The following is a 27265-nucleotide window of genomic DNA, read 5'->3' on the forward strand; positions in this document are numbered from 1 at the left end:
GAAAGCTTATGTTTTGATGCGAGCTAGGAAATTTGTAGGAAAGATGTTACATTTGGTGATTAAAATGTTCACTAAAGCCAAATGTGTATTTGAAACACACAAAAGTCACACCTACCTATATAAATGGGGACAGCAGTATATTTCCCTTAGAAGTGAAATGTTTACTAATCCTGACCTTAACCCTAACCCAAATGGAACGTTTTAACCTAACCAAAACCAAGGTGACTTTTTCTTTTCTTAAATAGAGACAGGAAAATTCCTTGTTTTACCAGTTTTGGTTTGATTTTGTAGTATTGATATAGCGCACATACACAGCAACAGTGTAGATGAAGTGGCCATTAACAAACTGCTTTCAGGGAGTTGCTTGCCAGATGAGACAACCCAAATGGAAGACAAAAGAGGAGTTTAATAGCCATTTTTGTTGTATTTGATTGAGATGTTATAGATTACTTCATAAAAGGCTCTTAATTGGAGATCTTGATATAGTGTTATTGTTAATATTTTGTCACACAATCCAAATCACAAATATTAAAATATAGCATATGTCAAATTTTGTGATATCGTAACAGACAGACACCCCGATTTCAGATTATGGTAAATTCGGTTCAAAACAAACTGGATGCATTGATGCATGCTAATTTAGGAATTCTGTTTTCTCATTATGCACAAGTGCTTTCTTTAAACCTTCCGATTAAAAAGTAGTTTAATAAATATTTGAAACAAAAGGGTTGTCTCGTGGATAATGCTTCTATGTTCACGAAATTAACAACGGCACAATTTTCTATTTAAGAAAAGCGTTCCTATCTCCCCTTTTTCTGCCAATGACTTGACGGGCCATATTCCGGTGTACCCGGGGCAAGCTTAATAGAACTGACGCATTCAGTGTAGCGGCTAGGCGCGTCCATCTCCGCCCTCTATGTGGAGATTCGTAATCCTACTGCCATAAATAAAGTTCAGGATGTGCCGAATAACGCCAGGGACCATACGCGCACTGACATCCAAACGTTCACCGTCTGCCACCGCTGGTAGCGGTTGGTCTAGTTACGCATAGAGCAAAATGTTACTGTTCCAATAACCGTAATTAGAGAGAAGACTATCCGGAACTTCAGAAAGTTAATACTGAAATAATGAAATAAACATTTATTTGCTATGCGCATTCCTACTGGGAGGAATTAGAATTGGACAGACATTGGCTATTAATTCAGGGTGCGGCATCTTCTGATCCGACGTCTCCAGTGCGTTAAGTGCAACTCAAGGGGACATACTGGACTGTGACTTCAATGATGGCTGGATGTTGTATGTCGGCAGAGGAGAAAGAGAATCAGAGAATCAACCAGGAGATTGACAAGCAGCTGCGGCGGGACAAAAAAGACTCAAGAAGGGAACTCAAACTGCTGCTCTTAGGTAAGAGCTGTCCCATCTGCCAATAAGATGCCAATAGGCCTATTACCCTAAGTGTTGGGTTATATGCTTCTCGTTACCGCGTGAACTACACCAGCTGACCCCTGTAAGGTTAGGATGGGAACTATCACAGTAAAATTCTGATATTCACTATCACACATTAGTAATATTAGCCTGTATCCATGCTGTGCAACTTATAATTTGTTTCACCCTGCTTCTTCGGGTGTGTTGCACTCAGGCTCTGTTTGCTGCGCTCGGCACTGTTGGGCACACATTGTTCTACAAAGTTACCACCGCTCAGTGTAGGCTGTAATAACACTACACTTAATTATTGGTGTTCACATCGGTCGTGAATTAAAATTGTGGAACGATAATTGCCTCTCGCTAACACCTAACACTGGTTCTCAAACCTTTTCGTTTTCTGTGCCCTTACGCTGAACTTTACGCTGCACTGAGTAACCTGAAATACCCTCGCATGTGCATTTTACCAGTAAGCCTGCATGGTCTCATCATGACACTCATGAGTCTTCTCAGGTACCCCTGTGGACAGGCCAAGTACATTGGCGGTTGGCAACCACTGATCTAGGGAATAGCCTGCTTCCTTTCAGCCGTTGAACTGGGAAGTTTTTGTGTTCAGTCGCATAGCTGTACCGCGGTTATGCAAAGCCATGCAAATAGCCTGAATGTGTATCTCACAGTTCAAGCCAGTATTTTGCGTTTGGACAGGGCAGGAAGACATACTTTAAATTAAAGCATACCGGGCTCCATAAGCAACAGGTCAGGGAATATAATACGTCCTTGCCTGTCCAAATAATTTACAACTGTTTATTAATGTTGCAGAGAAATGCATAGGCAGACGCATCAATCTCAGATCAAGCCAGTGACGGCTGCACTATTGGGCCTGGGCGGGCCTTGCCCCGACCAAATGTAATCACTGACCCGCCTAAAGTTTGTAAGGATCTGGATCGAAACAATACCCAATCATGTTGTCCTTCTTGCTACGAAATATGTAACTGCGTGATCCTTATGAGACAATATATTGTTTGCATATTTTATCATCTCTTGTTTCACAACTTTGCACTTATCAAACAATTCCTTCAGTCTCTCAACGCTCCCCAGCATTATGTAGGTCGGTCTCATCAATTCATTACTCGCGCCTCTTCTCTGGTGCGTCCCTCATTCACGCGCATGTGCGCATATTAGAATAAAAGCGGCCAACTCAACCCAGAGTCATCTAGAGCAGTGTTTCTCAATACTGGTAGTGGGGACCCAAAGGGGTGCACGTTTGTGTTGTTGCCTTAGCACTCACACACCTGATTAGAATTAAAGACTTGATGATGATTACGTCAATCAAGTGTGTAAGTGGTAGAACAGCATTTGAATCAGTTGCGTGAGTGCTTGGGACAAAACCAAAACGTGCACCCCTTTGGGTCCCCAGGACCAGGATGGGGAAACACTGATCTAGAGAGATTCTAATTTAATGGCTCTGCAATCAACAATTAATTTTGTTATGTTGCTGTTGCTATGAAACAGTAAATATATGCGTAAAGTAAGTCCTATAACATCATTTCATTCATTAACGAATCGTAGAGTAGACTGGCTATATTGAAATTATATTCATCTACAGTATACGTTAGAAAAGCGCCCTTTTCAAAGTTACAGCCTATTTAGCAACAAATTACCGAGCATTTCCCGCCATGAATCGAGCTATTGTGACAATATTTACCTGATCATCGAGAAGATGTCAAAACAGACGAGTCTATTTCAATTTGTAAAAAGAGCACGCATTGGGCAACCATTGGCAGTCCTCTCCGGACCTTGACCTGAGGGAACAGTCACAGCAGACAGTGCAGGTAGTACCACAGTTTGCACAAGATGCTTATTACCCCTTCCAGTGACTACATGCACGGTTGTGCGACTGTTTTCCCAGCATCCATGCGCACAGGGTGCCTGAACTCACTGTATTGATATTTGACATTCGGACCTTACAGACAGCTTAAATTATGATGAGGTTATAGACATTTTTAAAACAAAACCTTGCCACGTCCTACTTGTAGCAATTACTAGCACATTTAGGTTTGGAATGGATATGTTCTCTTAATCCGTAGGTTACTACTAAAATATCCACATATTCACGATCTGCTGAAAATATACATGACAATGTTAGCTAGGAGCAGTTTTAAGAGTGTAGAATGGGGATGTGAGGTTTTCAAAATTAAGTTAATAAGTACATTTTCTACATGGCATTATGATTCATGTTATAGGTTTTGCCATTATCTAATGACCACATATTGCATAAACCATTAAGAGAACAAAAGTGAATTTAAAAAATTTTCAACCTGTGGCATAATAAATCATTTATTTGAAGTAAATATGAAAACTGTTGTAATTCAATTTTCATTTTGTTTATCAATGGCATAGTGTTTTAAAATCATATGTGTTCAATGCTGCCTATTGCCTTCACTTATGCACTTTGAGCCCTTAATTTGTTGAACACAGAAAAGTTGGTCAATTATCAGTATAGCAATATTCTGATAGCAATAAATATTAGATTGATGTTGCTACACTAGATGCATTTTTTAAATATATAGGTTTCTGTTACTTCATGTCACTGTTCCAGTGACCTTAGGTTTTGTTTCTTCTTTTTTCGCCCATCATTGATTTTGTCCTGCCCAGTCAATATTCAAATACTGTAGGATCTAAGCATCTTTAAGAATGCAAAACAGTGGCCCTCTTTCTCGGTATGTGTACCTGATGATTGTCTGGACAAAAAAAGTACAAAAATAGTATAGCATTGCCCATATTGTCTTTGGCAAAAACTGCATCAGATACATTGGCTATATTAAGTTTAAGGGGTAATACAACCCAAAATGTATATTCCTATGACATACATACAGTGGATATAAAAAGTCTACACACACCTGTTAAAATGCCAGGTTCTTGTAATGTAAAAGAATGAGACAAGATAAATCATGTCAGAACTTTAATGTGACCTATAACGTGAACAATTCAATTGAAAAACAAACTGAAATCTTTGATGGGGAAAAATTAAAAACGAACAAATACCTGGTTGCATAAGTGTACACACCCTTAAACTAATACTTTGTTGAAGCACCTTTTGATTTTATTACAGCACTCAGTCTTTTTGGGTAGGAGTCTATTAGCATGGCACATCTTGACGTGGCAATATTTGCCCTCTCTTTTTTGCCAAAGCGCTCCAAATCTGTCAGATTGCGAGGACATCTCCTGTACACAGCCCTCTTCAGATCACCCCAGAGATGTTCAATTGGATTCAGGTCGGGGCTCTGGCTGGGCCATTCCCACACATTCATCTTCTTCTGGTGAAGCCATGCTTTTGTGGATTTGGATGTGTGCCTTGGGTCGTTGTCGTGCTGAAAGGTGCACTTCCTCTTCAGCTTCAGCTTTCTAACGGACACCGAAAGGTTTTGTGGCAAAATTGCCTGGTATTTGGAACTGTTCATAATTCCCTCCACCCTGACTAAGGCCCCGGTTCCAGCTGAAGAAAAACAGCCCCAAAGCATGATGCTGCCACCACCATGCTTCACTGTGGGTATGGTGTTCTTTAGGTGATGTGCAGTGTTTTGTTTGCGCCAAACATACGTTTTGGAATTAGGGCCAAAAAGTTCAACCTTGGTTTCATCAAACCATAACACATTTTCCCATGTGCTTTTGGGGGACTTGATGTTTGTTTTTGCAAACTTCAGCCGGGCTTGGATTTTCTTCTTTGTAAGAAAAGGCTTCCGTCTTGCCACCCTACCCTATAGCCCATTCATATGAAGAATACGGAAGATTGTTGTCACATGTAGCACACAGCCAGTACTTGCCAGAAATTCCTGCAGTTCCTTTAATGTTGCTGTAGGCCTCTTGGAAGCCTCCCTGACCAGTTTTCTTCTCGTCTTTTCATACATTTTGGAGGGACGTCCAGTTCTTGGTAATGTCTCTGTTGTGCCATATTTTCTCCACTTGATGATGACTGTCTTCACTGTGTTCCATGGTATATTTAATGCTTTGGAAATTATTTTGTTCCCTTCTTCTGACTGATATCTTTCAACAATGAGATCACTCTGATGCTTTGGAAGCTCTCTGTGGACCATGGCTTTTGCTTTGAGATGCAACTAAGAAAATGTCAGGAAAATCCTACAAGAACATCTGAACTTTATTTGTGATTAATCAGAGTCACTTTCAATGATGTCAGGTGTGTAATGACTTCTATTTAACATGAGTTTGAATGTGATTGGTTAATTCAGAACACAGCCACATCCCCAGTTATAAGAGGGTGTGCACAGGTACGCAACCACGTTATTGTAAGGTTTTCATTTTTCCCCCTCGAAGATTTCAGTTTGTTTTTCAATTGAATTGTTCACATTGTAGGTCACATTTAAAGTGGAAAAAGTATCTTTGTCTTATTCTTTCACATCACAAAAATCTTAGGGAGGGATGGTGGGAGGGAGGATTGTTATATAAACAACATATCATTATCAGAAAATAGCATGAACATTTATTTTCTGGATATTCCCCAGCAGTTGATTTTCAGCAGTCGGCTCTGAAGTGTAATGAGACAGGCAGAATGGGTGAGCTTATCAATGGTAAAACCCTTTGTCGTCAGGCCCATAAAAGTGACAGACATTGAATGTGCCATTGATATGCATGTTAATAAAGACAGGATAGCTATAGTTACTGTTCTTTGTGGTTGTAATAAATGCTTTTGAAATCTTCAAAAGGGGGGAAGGTCATGTTAAGTTGCTTTTTGTCCCCAGAAATAACATACAGCACATCCACCTGTGTATTTGTCTCCTGTCTTTCCTCTGAAACCCACCCTCTGCCTGAGTTGGAAAGTTGTGATGTATCGTAGATACATTTTGACTGAGTGAACTTGAAATACTATTAAGTCATAATTCATGAGATGCAAGAAGATTTTTATATCAGTCATTTGCAACTTGCCTTTGCGAATGTTTGTTGCCTTACGTGTGATGGCTCCACTCCTGCGCAACCCTCTAACAATCAGTTCAACCAGAAAGGAAGAAGTGAATCTATAGGGTTTACTCGACCCAAAATATGTCCATGTTAAATAGGAATTTTACCTCAGATAAATGTGAACATCTTCCTAGTCAGTCTACCTTGCACACAGTGTCAAAATATTATATTTCAGTATATACTCGCATCACACGTATCAAAACACTTATGCACCGTCAGCATACAAGACTGCATGTTGACCCTGCTTTTCAATGCCAGTGATTCCCAAAGAATCCACCTCACTTTGAGAGCAAACTCCCTCTTTCTGTGAAAAAATACACTGTATCCAGTTAGCATTAACAAGCATAGCTATTTTAACAAAATTGCCGGCATCAGCTAATGATAACATTGCAATCTAAAGTAAATGTGTTAACATGATGATAGCAAAGTTGTTTCCACATAAATACTAATGTGCTTCAGCAATGTTCCTGTAGAAGGTATTGATATACTGACAACGTCTCTATCAAATAATAGACTTACTTGTTGGAAAATAACAGGCAGCAGCTTAACAGGTCACCTTTAGGCTCTTTGGGCAACTAATCCCACACACAAGCATATTCCATTATATCCAGTGTCATTGGTGCAGTGAATTATTGCACTTTCTGTGAGAAAATGAATAAACCCAACCTCTTTCTTCCAATTACATGACAAATGTAAACCTATAATGGCGCTGTAAGGAAATACCTTTTTTAGTTATTTTGTCGTGTGTGATGCAGGAAGTGTGTGAGCCACTAGCAGGGGCGCCGTATAGGGGGGGAGGTTAAGACAATTCCAAGGGCCTATGACTGATAGGGGCCCCCAAAAATAGGTAACCGCCACGCAGAGGGGGCCCAATAATTTTTTTTGTCATGGGGCCCAAAATTCCTGGTGGCGCCCCTGGCCACTAGTATGTCCCTGACAGTCTCATTAGACAGTGACACAGTAAAACTCATGGGAGACACGTGAAATGCAAGACATTGATATTGCTCGTCTGCATTGGTGAACAGAGGCAAAAGTCATTGTGTGACAGTTTTTCACCAACCCACCTGTGTTTTACCTCAGTGTCACCTCACTCTTCATTTAGAAACAGTACAGATTCATCATAGCGGCTTTATGTAAGCTAAAAGTCCTCACATCTTTGCTCCCTCAAAAGAGGAAGCGAAAGTATGTTTGACTGTGTCCGTGGTCAAGTAGGCAGGCTGTGTGGTTATGGTAATTGCTAAAGCTCATAATATCCACTGCTAAATGCTCCTCTGTTTAGGGGAGAGGGGCCAAAGGGATAGAAAGACAGACACACTGACTGACGGACAGGAAAACCCCATTGGTACTGGTATGGTAATAACCTTATTTCACTATCACATCTATATTCAATAGCTGCAAGCCGGATCCGGACCCAGATCTACCAACAAGAGAGGTGAGAACAGTTTGAAAAGTTCATGGTTGCATGGATTGCAAGGTGTGACTACTCTGATAAATAACAATGTCCATCCGGTCGATTGCCACTTAGGAAATTAATGTGACTTGACCTTCTCAAATAGAATTTGACTCCCCTGCATCACTGAGTAAACTGAGAGTGCAAAACATAAGACTCTAAATCTATCGTTGGTATCTTGAGCTATAATTATTAAAACGTTTTTTAGATTGTACAAAATGAACTACAATTTGAATTTAAAGGTAGACTTAGTGAAACAACACTGCAAATGCTGTGACTTGTTCAATTATATATTCTTTTAACATTTAGGTGATTTAGCAGAACATCTCATCCCCACTACAAAAATCCTCTTAGCCTAGTAGAGTGGAAGGTGGAACTGTGACCATGTTCCATAAACTAGGGATGTGTAATCTCCAGCTATGGGAAGTAAAATCCAGACAGTCAGGGAGAACTGGAATATCCAAAAGCGATGGCGTTTTTCACATTTGGATAGAAAGGAAACTATGTGAGTCTCTCCGGACTCAAATGGATTTTACACCACTGGCTTACACCTATCAACTCCTCTGATATCTACAATTGCCTAGAATGTTAGGGGCTTTGTTGTTCTTTCTGGAACAACGCTTTTAGTCTCCTGCCTGCTTCTTTAAACATTGAATGTGTTAAGGTTGAGATGGCCTGGCAGACTAAAACCGATTCAGATCCAGACAAGTTGGAAGCTCACACATGCTATGTAGAAAATGTATATGAAAGACTCAGTCCAAGAAGACCATACAATATAGCGTAATGAAGAAACACATTGGTTACAGTGCAGTGTGTGAGGATGCGGTGTTCTTGCAGTAAGAGTCTGAAAGGAATGTTAGCTGTGAGACTGTGTGATGATGTATTCAGAGAGGAACTGGGGGAGCAGATAAACATGTCTAAACAACCATGGAGAGAACCTCGGACAGTCTACAGAGCACCAAGCTCTCCCACCTTCACATGACACACTTCGTCCTGCCCAACAGAAAAGTAGTGAGCATGACATTAACAAAAAAGAAACACAAACACGCACCAACAGAGTTATTTTGAATTTGTTTCCAGTGTATAATTCAGCATCAACAATAATATATCGTTGAAGGCTACCGCCAATAAAACTGATTTGAGTGTGCTGTTTCTAACCAGTCAGGCTTTAAAACAGATCACTCAGCCAAGCTCGCTCTGTTACAAAGGCACTTCACTCGGCCCAGGCTGACTCCCCTGTTCTGTTCTCGTCCTCCTCCGTCTTCTTGAGCTGTACGTCTCAGGCTCTGCACTCTGTAATATTGCATCCTATCTGGCACACCACTTCTTAACATGTAGAGTATCTCTGTCCACCCGCATACTCCCAATACTGGCGTCACCAGGGATCAGTTCTACGACCCCTATCCTTCATTTTATATACCAAATAATTTGGGTGTGTCATATCCTCAGATGGTGCTCCACAAAATTCATAGAGTACAATCTGAGGATATGACACAGCCCTAACCCTAACCCACGTCATCTTACTTCTCTATAACTGCAACTCACTGTTGGTTGGGGTACCCTGCTTGTGCCACCAAATCCTTGCATTTCCCCATGGTGCTACTCAGCACTCCCCAACCGTTGCATTTGTCAACTAATACTCGCCATTTTTATGCTTCCAGCAATGACTTTGCTGATTGCTACATCATCGAGCGTACTCACTATTACTGAGTTGAGTGGTTGTCCCGCCCGGCAATCTTAAAAGGGTGTCCACTTACTGGATACGAGCATTTTTCTTTTAATTGGAACCTTCACAGCTGAAATATAATTAGACGTAAGATATTTCATTCCTGTTTATTCTGTAAGCCTGCTCTGTTTAACCCCAAAAAACGGCAATATATTATCCATTTTGACCCTCAATCTGAAATGCCGATGCAAATATTCTTCAGACTATACAGGCAGCAGTGCGCTCAGACCTTTTGTTCTAACTTTAGAATGCTATGCCGAAAATGCATAGGTAAGTGACTCAAATTGGTACTGATGGACTTGACCATAAGCAACATTTGTACTGGACATTGAGTTCTTTTTAAGTTATGTGGGTGCCATGCCGACTGTTGGGCCAGGACTCTTGTGGCTCCAAATCTATATCCTGTCAGGGTACATACATCTACCTCTGTGCCATATCTATTGCTTTTATCACAGTTTGTTTTTTACTATTTAGCTTCCCTTTTAAGCTGTTCATCCGAGTTTAGACACTAGTGTACCAGCCACTGCATTGGCGCCTTCAAGTGGAAATGAAAAGTGTGTATATTGTCAAACTAATGTTACTTTAGCATGGGCTCTAATCTACTTGTTATATATTAAAAAAAAATATATGTATGTACAGTAACAAGTAGACTCTAAACTGTTTTGTTAAATAGACACTCAGGATAAGTGCAATTACTAACTGACCACTGACTGATTTGGGCACTTGCATTTTCTTTGATTGGTCAACTTAATATAGTACCTGGCTAAGTCCTGGCTTAGTTGGTTGATCATTGACAGGCAAAATCCAGTCCCATTATGTCTATTGGAAGGTTTTGTGTGGTGGCTTATTGAGCACATGTTGTTCTCATTAGAATATTGACTGGCTTCATTTTGAAAGTCAAATTCATTCAAATTAATGAAATTCTACATACAAAAACTTCTAACGTAGCAACAACTCACTTTGGTTTTAGTCTCTTGGAAAATCCCTCAGCTTAAACTCACATATAGGAACTCACTTTCAAAGTCCTGTTCCACTGTTCTACAAAAAAAAATCATTTGAAATGTTGTGTTCTGTATGGGCTGTGGTCTGGCGTTGACAGAAATGATCCCCATGACATTTAAATCCTGAGGTGTTCCAGGAACTGTTAATAAATGGTGGCCAAGATTTAGCCCGTCTTTGACTACCACTCAGAAACAACTCAAAACACTTTCTAGAATAAGAGAAGATTGCTACCTAGCAATGACTCCATTTTCAAACAGCATACTTTTTGAAATCATCCTCATCCCAACTGTCTCTCATTTCTTTCCTGAAGCGTTCTTTTATCCTTTAACTTTATTCACCTGTGCCTATTAATCTCATTTCCTTTGAGTTAACCATCTGCCATCCTCCGTTTCTTATCAGCGACAAAAGAAAGGGAGAGATGGTTGCATCACTTCTTGTCTTTCCTACCTCACTTGCTCAGTTACAGATTTGTTTAGCAGGCAATTGTCTTTACATCCTGAATCAAGATCATTTTAAGATCTGTTGCACTCGCCAATAAATCTGATACGCACGTAGGTTTAATTAATTTGTGTTGCCATTGCCAGACCCATTTGATAATGTGAGCGATCGCTTATGTGTATGTGTGTGTGTATATCATTGTTGGGATTGGAGGATGAGACTAAGCCTAATCCTGATCTGGTGCTGATATAATATGTCTCGATTTATATTTATGGAGGCACACACGCAGAAACACAGCTGGGTGGGAAGGCTGTTGTTCTGCCAGGGCCGCAGCGTGTAGCACTGAACACCCTGAGTGTTTAAATCAAACATGGCATAGACTGTATGTACAGTGTGGTCCGTTAGAACTCAGACAGTGACACAAGTTTTGTTGTTTTCGCTTGTACTGCAGCACTCTGGATTTGAAAGTATACAATGATGTTCTGGTTATGTATAGACTGTCGACTTATTTGAAGATATTTTCAGCCATATCAAAATTGACCATTTAGAATGAATAAGGAACATTTTGTATATAGTCCCCCTTTTTAATGGGACCAAAACTATTAGGACAATTTTCTTCACAGCACGTAGCCAGGTATGTTTCATTGCATCGTTACTGCATGCTCAACAGAGCTGTTAATGTCTAGTATTGATTCTGGGTTTGGAATTTGCATTTGGAGTTAGTTGCTGGTGTCTGACAACACATAGATCAAAGTCATGCTGGGCATCATAATACAGATAAATCAGAATAAATAGATTAGAGACCTAGCCAAAACATTTGGTGTGCCAAAATCAACTGTTTGTTACTTTAAGAAAAAGAAAGAGAGCACTGGCTCTCTCATCAATGGCAAATCACTTGGTAGACCAAAGTGTGGAGAACGAAAAATTATTTGTGAAATGAGGTGGAGGTGTTACGTTTTGGAGCTTGTATGACTCCCCCTGGAGCCGAGTCACTTGTCTTCATTGATGATTTAAGTGCTGACAGCAACAGTGGGTTGAACTCCGAGGTGTACAGAAACATTTTGTCTGCTCAGACCCAGCCAAATGCCTCATATTGATTGCCCTTAACCTTGCAACAGGATATTGACCCCAAACATAATATTAAAGCAGCCAAGGATTTTTTTTCAGGGCCAAAACGTGGAATGTTCTTGATGGGCCAGATCAATAATCCTAACTGAATCCAATCAAGCGTGCACTTCACTTGCTGAAAACCAGGTATAAATTCTGCCCAAAAAAAAACATGAACTGAAGATGGCTGCTGTTCAGGCCTGGCAGAGCATCACCAGGGAAGGTACTATGGGTCACAGACTCCAGGCAGTAATTGCATGCAATCTGATAGCCAATGTTTCATTTGAAATCCAATGTGCTGGAGTACGAAGCTTATTTCACTTACCCAATTATAAAAACAATCCTAAAGATTCTACTGCAGAGTTTGCTGGGAATATGATCATAATGGTTTGTTGTTTTGGTGGGTTTCACTGGTGAGTGTTCACTGCACTATTAGAGGGTGTGTAGTGGCCTCTTAATAAGTCACTGTAGCCTTCGGCTGTGTAGTGCATAGTCCAGACATTTACCTTTGCTTTGTTGATCCATTTATCACTCATGAATATAAAAATAAGTTTATTGTATCCAGGTGGAACATGGTTTTGATCACAGAGTTAGCCTAACCATATTTGAGCTACTGCTACACTACCTGCAGACCACAGTCAGAAAATGGTCTGCTTCCCACAGCATGCACACCTGTCTGCATTACCCTTCCTGACTGCATTTTATACGTTCTGTATAAATGCAGTCTCTTTATAGGTTACTGCCACCTGGTTATACAATAGTGTATTACACCAAACCTAAACACAGAGGCAAACAAATGGATGAATGGCTCTTTCAGGGTGTATTTAAATCTTGAATCAACACTAAACAATTTGCAGTGCAATGCCTCCTTGTCAAACTCAAACACACACACATTGTTCCTACCTTAGCAGAGTGGATAGGACATTTGTTCTGTGCGGTTCTTCTGTGTTTACATCCTGGTGTACTAGTTTGTGATGGAGATATAACCATGGTGATTCATAATCTACCATGGTTATATATGAGGTGGGGTCATTCACAGACTCATCTGCGCCATCTGCTGGACACTCATTGCTCTCCTAGCTCACTGCTGTCCTCTGACTGGTTTGGGCCAAAACTCATCTGGTGTTTCCTCACACGCTCAGGTCGGACATTAATTTCCTCTGCATCGTTCCCTACCGTGTTACTCTGACAATTCAAATGTTTGGGTGAAGTTCCATTAACTTATATTACCACAGCTATTCATTGATTTCTTATGGTGTCGCAATACTGTTAGGATTGTTTGTTGTTTCAAACTGAATATTTTATTCAATGCATCTTCAATGAGAGCATATGAAGATTTGATCTAAAGTGCATTACTAAGACTTGAAAACAATACAATCCCTAAAGAAGGCAAATAAATTGTAGCTAAACTCTTTGTCCTCATTTTCATGTCAACAAATTGATTTTAGATGCAGTATAACGTTAACAAGCTCTTTGATATTATGGTAGGGTCTACCATAATTTAGCAACATAATGTTACCATCGTTAGCTATTCTTGACTGACTTTGGTAGCTAATGGCAACATTTCCATTCGTCAAAGTACATTTGTTAATATGATGATGATAATAATGTTGTTTTTTACTAAATATTGGCCTGCTTAAAATCATTAGCCCTGTTCCACTTCTGTTCATCAATATGGCTGTAGAGTCTATAGAATGTTAGCGACCATACCAACGATCCGACCAAGTGACAAATGTGCAACATATGAATTGATGCTGGTTACTGCAGATTCCTTGTTTCAAGGAGATTCATGCCATCAACTTGGCAGACCAAATTGCAGAATCATTAATGAGGGCAAGAAAAAAAGAGTTGGCAAACTAATGTGTCTTGGTGACAGTCGTCAGGAATCCTGGGACCCCTGAAAGATACAGTGGGGAGAACAAGTATTTGATACACTGCCGATTTTGCAGGTTTTCCTACTTACAAAGCATGTAGAAGTCTGTAATTTATATCATAGGTACTCTTCAACTGTGAGTGACGGAATCCCAAAAAAAAGAAAATCACATTGTATGATTTTTTAAGTAATTAATTTGCATTTTATTGCATGACATAAGTATTTGATACATCAGAAAAGCAGAACTTAATATTTGGTACAGAAACCTTTGTTTGCAATTACAGAGATCATACGTTTCCTGTAGCTCTTAACCAGGTTTGCACACACTGCAGCAGGGATTTTGGCCCACTCCTCCATACAGATCTTCTCCAGATCTTTCAGCTCCCTCCAAAGATTTTCTATTGGGTTCAGGTCTGCAGACTGGCTAGGCCACTCCAAGACCTTGAGATGCTTCTTTCGGAGCCACTCCTTAGTTGCCCTGGCTGTGTGTTTCAGGTCGTTGTCATGCTGGAAGACCCAGCCACGACCCATCTTCAATGCTCTTACTGAGGGAAGGAGGTTGTTGGCCAAGATCTCACGATACATGGCCCCATCCATCCTCCCCTCAATACGGTGCAGTCGTCCTGTCCCCTTTGCAGAAAAGCATCCCCAAAGAATGATGGTTCTTGGGGTTGTAATCATCCTTCTTCTTCCTCCAAACACGGCGAGTGGAGTTTAGACCAAAAAGCAATATTTTTGTCTAATCAGACCACATGACCTTCTCCCATACCTCGTCTGGATCATCCAGATGATCATTGGCAAACTTCAGATGGGCCTGGACATGGCTTGAGCAGGGGGACCTTGCGTGCGCTGCAGGATTTTAATCCATGGCGGCGTAGTGTGTAACTAATGGTTTTCTTTGAGACTGTGGTCCCCTCATTGACCAGGTCCTGCTGTATAGTTCTGGGCTGATCCCTCACCTTCCTCATGATCATTGATGCCCCACAAGGTGAGATCTTGCATGGAGGCCCAGACCTAGGGACTGTCATCTTCGACTTCTTCCATTTTCTAATAATTGCGCCAACATTTGTTGCCTTCTCACCAAGCTGCTTGCCTATTGTCCTGTAGCCCATCCCAGCCTTGTACATGTCTACAATTTTATCCCTGATGTCCTTACACCATTGGCCATTGTGGAGAGGTTGGAGTCTGTTTGATTGAGTGTGTGGACAGGTGTCTTTTATACAGGTTACAAGTTCAAACAGGTGCAGTTAATACAGGTAATGAGTGGAGAACAGGAGGGCTAGAAAAACTAACAGGTCTGTGAGAGCCGGAATTCTTACTGGTTGGTAGGTGATCAAATACTTATGTCATGCAATAAAATGCAAATTAATCATAAAACAATGTGTTTTAGATTCTGTCTCTCACAGTTGAAGTGTACCTATGATAAAAATTACAGACCTCTACATGCTTTGTAAGTTGGAAAACCTGCAAAATCGGCAGTGTATAAAATACTTGCTCTCCCCACTGTATATGCCCTGGGACCCCTCACTTATAGACAATATTACAATCAGTGCCAAGCCATGGGCCCCGTGAACCCACATTTCCTCGCGTTAGCTACGGCCCTGCTTGGAGAACACCACATATATAGTAAGGGATGTGGTGAACCCTTTCTCTTTCTTTCCTCTTCTCTGTAAGGTACTGGAGAGAGTGGGAAGAGCACCTTCATCAAGCAGATGAGAATCATCCATGGTGCTGGTTACTCAGAGGAGGACAAGAGGGGCTTCACCAAGCTGGTTTACCAAAACATCTTTACTGCCATGCATTCAATGATCCGCGCCATGGAGACCCTCAACATCCCCTACTCGGAGGCACAGAATAAGGCAAGAGTCCAAAACACATTATGCCTCAGGTCTGCCTCAGCACCAACTGATCAGAGAGACAAGGACAATTTCCCCACCAAATAATGTTTGCACTGCATGTCCTAACATAGAGGTCCCAACCATCTTGTTTGCTCCCTCCCCCTCAGGACTATGCCATAATGTTGAGTGAGATGGAGGTGGACATGGTGAATGATCTAGAGACAAGTCATGTGGAAGCCATCAGGAGCCTGTGGAGAGACCGTGGTGTGCAGGAGTGTTACCAGCGCCGTAGGGAGTACCAGCTGTCTGACTCCACCAAATAGTGAGTAGACATTTAAGGAGTACCAGCTGTCTGACTCCACCAAATAGTGAGTAGACATTTAAGGAGTACCAGCTGTCTGACTCCACCAAATAGTGAGTAGACATTTAAGGAGTACCAGCTGTCTGACTCCACCAAATAGTGAGTAGACATTTAAGGAGTACCAGCTGTCTGACTCCACCAAATAGTGAGTAGACATTTAAGGAGTACCAGCTGTCTGACTCCACCAAATAGTGAGTAGACATTTAAGGAGTACCAGCTGTCTGACTCCACCAAATAGTGAGTAGACATTTAAGGAGTACCAGCTGTCTGACTCCACCAAATAGTGAGTAGACATTTAAGGAGTACCAGCTGTCTGACTCCACCAAATAGTGAGTAGACATTTAAGGAGTACCAGCTGTCTGACTCCACCAAATAGTGAGTAGACATTTAAGGTGTACCAGCTGTCTGACTCCACCAAATAGTGAGTAGACATTTAAGGAGTACCAGCTGTCTGACTCCACCAAATAGTGAGTAGACATTTAAGGTGTACCAGCTGTCTGACTCCACCAAATAGTGAGTAGACATTTAAGGAGTACCAGCTGTCTGACTCCACCAAATAATGAGATGATATTAAAGGAGTACCAGCTGTCTGACTCCACCAAATAACGAGATGATATTAAAGGAGTACCAGCTGTCTGACTCCACGAAATTGTGAGTAGACATTTAAGGAGTACTGGCTTAGCTTTGATCAAACTATATGTAAACATACTGTCTTAGGCACCTGAAAGTTTAACTAAAACCATTTATTTGGGTAATTAGTGTTTATTTGTGAATAAAATATATAAATATTTGAATAGAAAATTCCACGTGCCTAATACTTTTGCACAGTACTGTATACCTTGGGCCCACATAAAGTTTCTCAAGTCAATAGGCCAAATGTTTTAATTAGAAAATTTGTTCTTGAGACAAATTTGTTTATAATGACTAGATAAATACTAGAATTTTCCATTAGCTTCCATTAAGGCTGTCACAATATCAGATTTTCACTACATGATTATCGTGGCCAAAATAATTCACAATAAAAATGTTATCACGATATCTATAGATTGTTTGAAGAAAAAATAATAACGCAACATCTTCAACTTTGTTTACTATGAGTTTTATCTCTTTTGGCACATGAATTACACTTAAAATACGAGTGTAGGGAGGCGGAGAGAGTCTGTAACCATATCTTTAAAAATAAAAAAGTAAAAGCGTAGTAAAAAAACAATTACACTTAATGGAAAGGGAAAAAGAGAACCAGATGAACTGACATACAAAAGATCCACAAGGCCTAACACAGAGAGGAGTGTTTGGAAAAGTACAACGTCCTTTCTTCCAAGCGAATAGGCTACAAAAGTAACGGGTCATTGCAGATCTCAACCCGGGGGTTCTAGTGGGGCTAACAAGTTCATCACCAGTGCATAGGTCCAGTCTCCTTGTTTAAGCACATGTATCATATGTCTATAGGTGGCATAAATGGTAGCAAAAAACCTGAGAGGGTTTTTTGGAAAAATACAACTTCATTTTCCCTAAGTGAATACGATATTATCATATGTGTGTTATTAACATGATATCAATATTTTAGTTTTTAAATATCACGGTTATTGTCAATCCGGGTATATCGCGACACCACTAATTTCCATCAAACAGGAAGCTGGGGTGTACATTAAAAATGACATGCTTATTACAGCACCACCAACTGGACCAATTAGTACCAGTTTCTGAGGACAAATGAACTATAGTTATGTCGGGCCAAATTACAAAACCTTCCAATATATTATTTTTGGAGTTCATTCTAAGGAAAATAATGCCAAGGAAAACCCATAGCTACTACATAGCTACTAATTCAAAAACCAGATCCAAATGAGCTTCAAGCTGTTGGATTCCCAGGCTGTGTGCGAACCAATAGGGCAGAGACATAACATGAGTAAACTGCCATCAGGTGAAATGGATTGCCTCTGCCATACTCATGCCTCAGGCCTAGTTTCCCCTGGGTCTACCAGTCCCCAGGCTGTTCCCTCATGATTGGCAAAACCACTACAGTGAATATCATATACAGGACTTAAACATTACAGTGAATTCTATATTTAGGATCAACACTACAGTGAATACTATATTAAGGACCAAACACTACACGAGTGAGGGAAGGATGGAACGGGAGATTGACAGACGGATCGGTGCAGCTTCTGCAGTAATGCAGTCGATGTATCGGTCTGTCGTGGTGAAGAAAGAGCTGAGCCGCAAGGCGAAGCTCTCGATTTACCAGTCAATCTACGTTCCTACTCTCACCTATGGTCATGAGCTTTGGGTCATGACCGAAAGGACAAGATCCCGGATACAGGCGGCCGAAATGAGCTTTCTCCGCAGGGTGGCCGGGCGATCCCTTAGAGATAGGGTGAGAAGCTCGGTCACCCGGGAGGAGCTCAGAGTAGAGCCGCTGCTCCTCCACATCGAGAGGGGTCAGCTGAGGTGGCTTGGGCATCTTTTTCGGATGCCTCCGGAACGCCTTCCTGGGAAGGTGTTCCGGTCCCGTCCCACCGGGAGGAGACCCCGGGGAAGACCTAGGACTCGCTGGAGGGACTATGTCTCCCGGCTGGCCTGGGAACGCCTCGGTGTCCCCCCGGAAGAGCTAGAGGAAGTGTCTGGGGAGAGGGAAGTCTGGGCATCCCTGCTTAGACTGCTGCCCCCGCGACCCGGCCCCGGATAAGCGGAAGAAGATGACATGACATGACACTACTGTGAATACTATATTAAGGACCAAACACTACTGTGAATTTTATATTAAGAACCAAACACTACAGTGAATTCTATATAAAGGGCCAAACACTACAGTGAATACTATAAAGGATCAAACACTACAGTGAATACTGCATTATGGACCAAACACTACAGTGAATACTACATTAAGGACCAAACACTACAGTGAATACTATATTAAGGACCAAACACTACAGTGAATACTATATTAAGGATCAAACACTACAGTGAATCCTACAGTGTACTTTTGCAAAAACTGTTCAGATGCGAACAAAGTATTTCTTCGCACAGAAAACTGAAAATGCTAACAGCATTACAGATAATTACGTGGACAGCGCTTCAACCCCTGCTGGCTCATTGTCAGGACTCACTTTTCAGAGCAAATGAGTAAATTGTTGCTGGTTGGACCTTTGCTGATGTTTTCCATAGACCTCTTCTCTTCATTCTGTCTTGTTCAGTTATCTGAGTGACTTAAACCGAATCGCAGATCCCTCCTACATTCCCACCCAGCAGGACATCCTGAGGGTCCGAGTGCCCACCACCGGCATCATCGAGTACCCGTTCGACATGGACAATGTCATCTTCAGGTGAATGAATTGTCGTCTCTATTAAGAGCGTGTCCTGTTTGTCACACTGCCCACTAGGTAGGGCGAGTATTGTGAAAATGGGATGATTAGCGAAATGGGACAGTTAAAGAGATATTTCGTTTTTTAGCATGTTAGACCCAATTTTCCACTGACTTTTAGTGATGAAGCATCAGACAGTTGTTTTGGTCAAAATGTGTTTTCTGAGATGTATTTTGCTTGTTTACGTGCAATATACTATAGATGCCGGACATAGAGAAAAATGCTTCTAAATGTCTTCATAATAAAGTAAACAACCATCTCATGTCATTGAGGTGTGTAACATATTTCCACTATTACAATCCCAAATATGTTCTTGAGCTGCTCTGCATCCAGTTTGAATAATTACTAAATCTGCACATTGCTATTCTCTAGTAGTATACCTCCAAAATTCCCGAGCTTGGTTCTCTAGACTAACACAGTGGTAATGGCACTTTGTAACGCTACAACATCGAATCCGTATTTCAGTGTGTGTTTCCACACAGCCTGTCACATATATGACTCACCTACGCAACTAGACAGCCAAGTGAATCTCTGAAAAGCGACTTTGATCAAAACGGTGTAGATGACACTTGAACACTAAAACGATGTGGAATATGGGGTCTAACATGCTAAAAACCTAAATATTCCTTTAGGTTTTGCAATGTATATATTTTTATGTGCAGAATGAAATGGGTTTGTTAACGTGTTACCTGCTAGTGAGCATTTATCCTTTACAAAGCTAATCCATTCACCTGACATTTGTGGCATACTAAATCCTCACCTTCGATCACCACTGGCACAATGGAGATGTGTGCTATGGATTTATCCTGGTTTCAATTATACTTAGCAGTAACATAGTAAAATCTTTGAAGCTGACAATTAAACACATTGCAGTTAAGCTGCTCTCTCATTTCTCCTTTAAAATACATAATTAATTGTCCCAACTTGCCAATTGAGTCAATATGAATAAAAAAAATGTGCGTCATGTGTGTTTGAAGAAGAGCCACTCATCCTGTGTTTAGGATTTCTTCCTTATTTGTTTTGTACAATGTAGGAGATGTCTTAAGCTATTCAGAATAGTTTCATATTAGTGATACTATTGTTAGACATGTTAAATAATGGAATGACTCTCTAAAGTATAGTTTCCCATTTTCACCATACTCTGCTTACTATAGCAGCCATTAGCTCTCCTAACCTTGACTTGTTGTGAAAGGATGGTGGATGTGGGGGGTCAGAGGTCAGAGCGGAGGAAGTGGATCCACTGCTTTGAGAACGTCACATCCATCATCTTCTTGGTGGCGCTCAGCGAGTACGACCAGGTGTTGGCTGAATGCGACAACGAGGTGAGTGCCAAGCATTACAATGTCTAGTCCCTGAGCCTTTCTTCACCAAGTCACCTATATATTAACAGGCTAGTGAGATTGATCCATTTCAGAATAAACTATTACTATTACTGTACTATTACTAACATGTTGTTATGTAAAATGAAGTAACCATCTATACAATGTAACTGAGATGTCCATTAACTTCTACTAGAACCGTATGGAGGAGAGCAAAGCCCTCTTCAAGACAATCATCACATATCCCTGGTTTCAGCGCTCTTCTGTCATCCTTTTCCTCAACAAGACTGACATCCTAGAGGAGAAGATCACTCACTCTCACCTCGTAAACTACTTCCCAGAATACACCGGTAAGCTCTAGTCGTGTTGTGTGTTGAATTCAGTTAGGACACCCACGACCAACTAGGTACCCAAGCTGCCACCGGATTGCAGGTTAAAGTCTCAGGTCTCAGGTCCAGGTTCTCGTCTCAGGTTCAGGTCTCAGGTTCAGGTTCAAGTCTCAGGTCTCAGGTTCAGATCTCAGGTCCAGGTTCAAGTCTCAGGTTCAAGTCTCAGGTTCAAGTCTCAGGCTCAGGTTTCAGGCTCAGGTTTCAGTTTCAGGTCTCAGGTCTCAGGCTCAGGTGTCAGGTTCAGGTCTCAGGTTCAGGTCTCAGGTCTCAGGCTCAGGTGTCAGGTTCAGGTCTCAGGTCTTAGATTCAGGTCTCAGGTTCAGGTCTCAGGTTCGGACGAGATCATTCCTTATGTATAGTTCAACAAACCATCTCCACTGCACACACACACAGACACACACACTACTCACCCTAACTGTATCTTTTGTTTCCAGGGCCAAAGAATGACCCTAAACCTGCCAGGGAGTTCATCCTCAAGATGTACCAGGATCAGAACCCAGACAAAGAGAAGACTCTCTATTCCCACTTTACCTGTGCCACAGACACAGAGAACATCCGCTTTGTCTTTGCGGCTGTAAAAGACACCATTCTCAGACACAACCTTAAGGAGTTCAACCTGGTTTAGAGGAAAGATCCCGTCCGGTTTGGAGGCATCTAGCATGGTCCCAGATCTAGCATGTGTGGCATGCGTTGACATGCGTTGATTAAAGCACATAATGACCTGAGAGCAGACATAGCGAGTAGATTGTGAGTAGATATTGTTTGGTTGGAAGGTCAGATTGGTTTGTTAGAAGAATATGCTTTGACTGGCAGGCTTGAAGTTTAGTTTTTCTTTCCAAGATAGTTTATTAGGTAGAGCATCTTTTGTAATTCTGCACCATTGGAAAATAGTCTCCGAATTAAAGCCATCAGATGACTACAGCAGTTGCCAACCCCTGTATATATCCTTTAGATGGAAACAAAATTCATTTTATAGTGAAGGGGAAGCCAAAGGTGACTAATTTATTTTTACAGGAAATACATTTATCTTGTATGTTGGTCACACCAAAACAAATTAATTTTTTCTGGTGTAGTTTGCTATAAAGGAAGGATTAGCTAAACATCTCAACTAACTTTTTTGTGTTATATTACAGATGTCGAGAAAATGAAGAGAGAATGATGGGAATATATCACCTAGATTTATTAACAAATAAACTATGTTTAAAAGTAAGATCTAGCTAGAAATTACTCAAAACACTCCTCAACAAATCTCTGTGAGCATTAGAATGAAAGTTATGAGTGAGAGTGGACGTGAAATTGTCAATTAAAATATTAGAAAATTAAAATATTTTTACACTTCTAACTAATATATTTGTCTAAACAATGAACCGCAAGTAATCTGTCTAAAGTGCCTTTTTTAGAAACCTTTAGTTTACTTTACACTCTGCAGCATCTCAATCATGTAGTGCTTGCTATACTATTTCATTTAATAGTATTTAGCACAGTACTATCCACTTATCTTTGGGGCTGGCACAATTTTATAGTGTTCCTGATCTTGCTCATCTGATACATCTATTTAAAGTTCAAAACCATGGATCTACTAACAAGCCTAATAATGAAAACATCACATACATTCTCGGTTTATACAACTAGCAATACATTTTACTTGTAAAGGGCTGCCATTTACAAACATTAACAGGACTGCCCCTGCACATGTATTATGATTTTAGGCAAATTCCAATGAATGAATCGGAAAGCGTTAGGAAAGATGTGTAGGTCAATCAACCAGTTAATGCCAAGGACGTTTTGGCCTTGAAGTTGGTAGCCTATTCAATTTTACATCTGAATATGTTTTTAAGAGAAAGATTTTACTGTTCAAGCAGTTCTGTTGCTTTAGTGCAGTAAAACCATGTGTGATTTATATAAGCAGCAAATGTTGCATTTAACTTTGTCATTAGGTAGGCTATAGGCATTTGAACAACTGCATAGATTTTTCCTGTTTTATTTGAAACCTAAAACATGACAAAGCTTTCAATGTGTGCAGGGGGAATTAAAAAAAAATCCTACCTAGTTCTAGGATTATGAAGTTTATGAAGTTGTTTGTGAATTTATATTGGATTATGAAGTTGTTTGTGAATTTGTATTGGATTATGAAGTTGTTTTGTTGCTTCTGTCTTGACTCAGCTACGCTTGTGTTGATAAGAAAAATATGCTTAAAGTGTAAAATTATTCTGCCTCGCTTTACAGATGCTTTGATTTAGCTTGCGGTATTGCCTCATTGATCACCTTAAACTGCGACTCAACGTTTCGGTTTGGGTGTTGTTTTGTCGTAACTGTTCAGACCACAGTCCTACCTACAATTAGTGATGGCCAAACGAGGCTTCATTAGCGTTATTTTAGCAGCAGGTTATTATGCTTATTATGCTAGCAGATTTTCTTTATCATAATAAAAGCCATCATTGAAATGTATAAGGCAATATAGTTAACAATCTAGTCAGTAAAAAATAACAGACACGAACAATATTGGAACGACCATTAAACATAAAATTTACAGACTAGAGTGTTAACTATATTGCCCCATATTTTTCAATGATGGCTTTTGTTTAGAAATAGAAAATCTGAGTTAGCGCTGCTAGCATAATATCCTGCTGCTAGACGAACGGTAATAGCCTCATTGGCCATCGCTACCTACAATCACCTCCATAATCATTGCCAACCTTGAAAGAAAGGTAAGCAAAAAGGCTGCATATAATGAAAAATAAAGGTGTGAGCAATATTGAAATATTGTGGACTATATTGAAATTCAACAACCAAAAGGATACTTAAAAAAATATATTATAAATAGGTTTTCAGTACTCTGCACTTACTCAATGCAAATGTTTTTGGTTAACTGACAGTTTTTATTCATAATGCCAGTCACATTATAGATCCATCATCATATTTTACAGCATGTTTTGTTCTTTTCTGCAAATGCATTCTGATTTCAATGTCAAATCTTCTACACTGGTGGTCCCAATCCAAGTGCCAGTTCTGTTTAGCAAACTCCATGTGTTTACATTTGTCATTTTGGCCACTAAAACTAGTATAGCGAATCTACTTTTAAAGCACAAATAAATCTATAACTGCAAAATCTGCCATAAGTACAGTAAAAGATAACCTACATGCTATTGTTTTATTACGTTGGATAAAGAATAATTTCAGAGAACTGGGGCATTTACGCTGACCGTAACTAATTTACGAGCAATATTCTTACTTCCGCATAATAATCACATTTGCAGTTAGTATCAACGGTATTAATGGACCCTGGATTGCAACCCTGCATTCTCAGAGATCGCTGCAACCTGGTCTCAGGACACTACGTAGACTATTTTACGTAAATCCATGGCACCCGATATACAGATTCAGGATGAGTAACAACAACACCAAGGTCGCTAGAATATGTTATAAAAGCATTTTATCGTTAAAGTTAGGTTAACGTAAGGCATCACAGCACTGGGGTTAGGGATAAGGTTAGATCTCACAGCACCGGGGTTAAGGTTAGGGTTAAGGTTTGGGCTACGGTTAGGAAACAAAAAAGGTTAAGTTAAGGTTGGATTAGGTCGCACAGCCCCGGGGTTCAAGTTTGGGTTAAGGTTACCTATCACAGCGTTAGGATTACAAAGAAATATATATAAACTTTATTTCAGACCCAGGAGAATCCATATCACAATAAATAAATAAAAATAAAAACACACAGAGTATAAACTACAAAATACAAAAATACACAAATACAAAACCTTCCACAATGTTCAGTGTCTGACATACAGACATGTTCGCCAATGGTTCCACAGTCTGGAAGTAAATCTGACAGAACTGCATACAGGTATAGCCAGAACAATAATCAAGTCATTTTCAGACTCAGATATCCTACACATAAATCTATACATCAAGTTACGTAAAACAGCAAAGCAGGTAGTTACCCCGACACTGACAAACATATGGCTTGCTCTGGAGCTTCTTGAGGCTCACAGCAACAGCCTCATGCTGTCATTATAAGCCACTATGAGTTTTCTAATGCTGCTTTGCTTATTACAACACAACAGGTAGGCAGTATACAAGGGTGTACAATATGCTCTGAATAGTGAAATCTTCACAGATACAGAGCACATGCTAAACTTACGACACAGCATATTCGCTTGAGCATACAGCTTCCGACGTTGCCTATAGATATCCTTATCATCAGACAGGTCATTTGCAATAATATGGCCCAAATATGTAAGCTCACTGCACACCCTAAGTGCAGTGCCAGACAGACAGAAGTCAGGGAAGGTTGACTGTCTGTCTTCTCTACTCCTGAGAATCATGATCTTACTCTTTTTGGCATTGTATTTTATGTCAAAATCAGCACCATACTGTGTGCATAATCTCAGAAGCTGTTGGATACCAGCACTATATGGGCTAAAGATGACCAAATCATCTGCATACATAAGGTGATTAATTAGTGAATCACATGCATTTAAAATCAACGACAAATCATTCATGTGCATATTGAAAAGAAAAGGAGACAGAATTCCGCCCTGGCGGACACCATTGTTCACTAGAAAGGGAACAGATGTTACATTCCCCCATCTCACTCTCATTGTCTGATGCGAGTACCAATATACCAAGATTCTTATTAAAAAACCAGGGACTCCACTTTTAGATAATTTAAGAAATAATTTATCATGATTAACCCGATCGAATGCTTTAGAAGCATCAATGAAACTCATGAACATTGTGGAATTTTGCCTATTATATTTCTCAAAAATTTCCTTTAGTGCATAAATACATAAATCAGTGCCATGCTTTCTTTTAAAACAAAATTGGTTATCGGTAGACAGGACGTACCTCTCAAGTCTACACAATAGAACTGTCTCCAGCACTTTGGACATAACACTGGCCAGAGCTATTGGCCTGTCATTATCTGAGTTGTTCAGCTTCCCCACTTTATCTTTAATAACTGGTACTAGCACAACAGATAGCATAGCATCAGGTAACACTCCATGAACAAAAAAACCTGTATAGCACATAGCTACCAGAGGGAACAGCTTCTTACTGGCAAGTTTAAGATGTTCAGCTGTAATACTATCCAGACCACAGGTCTTATTATCTCTTAACTTCAATATTGCTTCATGGACTTCAGCAGAAGTGACAACAACATCATCATTAAATTCTACATTATCCACTACAAACAGGTAACTTTTTACACAGTTTAGCAGTTCATAATATTGTTTCTGCCATAACTGTGCAATTTCATCAGGACCACTCACACCATCTTATATTAGATGGGTGAGTTGTTTTGCAGTTATTCATAGTTTTTATTTCTTTCCAGAAGTCATTAACATAATTATTTTGCAGCTTCCATGCCAGTGAATCTGACCTCATAGTATTTTTTTATTTATTTTAATATAGCGAAGTGCATATTTAAACCTAGCATTAGTGCATTTCTTATTTTCAAACAAGGGACCATGCCTGCTTTTGCCTGACTTAGCCCATTTTTTAAAAGCATTTTGGGCCTCTGCATGGTGCTCTTCTACATGATCTTTCCAACCTGGCTTAACATTGCACACTTTTGTCCTATGTTTAAACAGAGGCCTGCTCGAGATACTGAGAGACTCCACAATAGCCTCATACAGAAAACCTAAATCCTTACGATGTACATTCTTACAGTTCATATCCCGAGACAATAAGGCATCCTTTGGGACCTTAATATTACCTAACAAAGCATCAGAATGACTGAAATATGCATTAAGATCTTAGACAATTTTGACCAATTTATTTTCCCTACATCACTGCCATTATCCACAGGCAACAACACTGGTAAATTGCCTGTGTCCAACACCATCACTTCAAACATATTAATGTTGTGACAACACCACTCGCCCTTACTATTGACAGGTTCTTCACTGGAGCATTGGTAGTGCACTTGTCTGGAATGTGGAAGGTTGCTGGTTTGAAGCATGATTTTCACTTTTATTTCTCCATTCTGACTCCAACGTTATTT

General features: G+C 40.2%; 1 protein-coding gene across 2 annotated transcripts; it reads left to right on the plus strand.

Annotated features, from left to right (window-relative positions):
• The first annotated feature begins 915 nt into the window (after positions 1 to 915).
• Positions 916 to 24049, plus strand: LOC105014460 (guanine nucleotide-binding protein subunit alpha-14). 2 transcript variants are annotated; one of them, XM_013136800.4, is made up of 7 exons: positions 916 to 1404; positions 15667 to 15851; positions 15998 to 16152; positions 19389 to 19517; positions 20749 to 20878; positions 21072 to 21225; positions 21699 to 24049. In XM_013136800.4, exons 1-7 carry the CDS (start codon positions 1281 to 1283, stop codon positions 21887 to 21889), a joined length of 1068 nt encoding a protein of 355 aa, XP_012992254.2. In that variant the 5' UTR covers positions 916 to 1280; the 3' UTR covers positions 21890 to 24049. The 2 variants fall into 2 exon arrangements, with proteins under 2 accessions (XP_012992254.2, XP_019908264.2); XM_020052705.3 differs by lacking the exon at positions 916 to 1404 and adding an exon at positions 7808 to 7828.
• The last annotated feature ends 3216 nt before the right edge of the window (positions 24050 to 27265 follow it).

Source organism: Esox lucius, chromosome 13 (genome assembly GCF_011004845.1).
Source record: "Esox lucius isolate fEsoLuc1 chromosome 13, fEsoLuc1.pri, whole genome shotgun sequence".
Taxonomy (NCBI): Eukaryota; Metazoa; Chordata; class Actinopteri; order Esociformes; family Esocidae; genus Esox; species Esox lucius.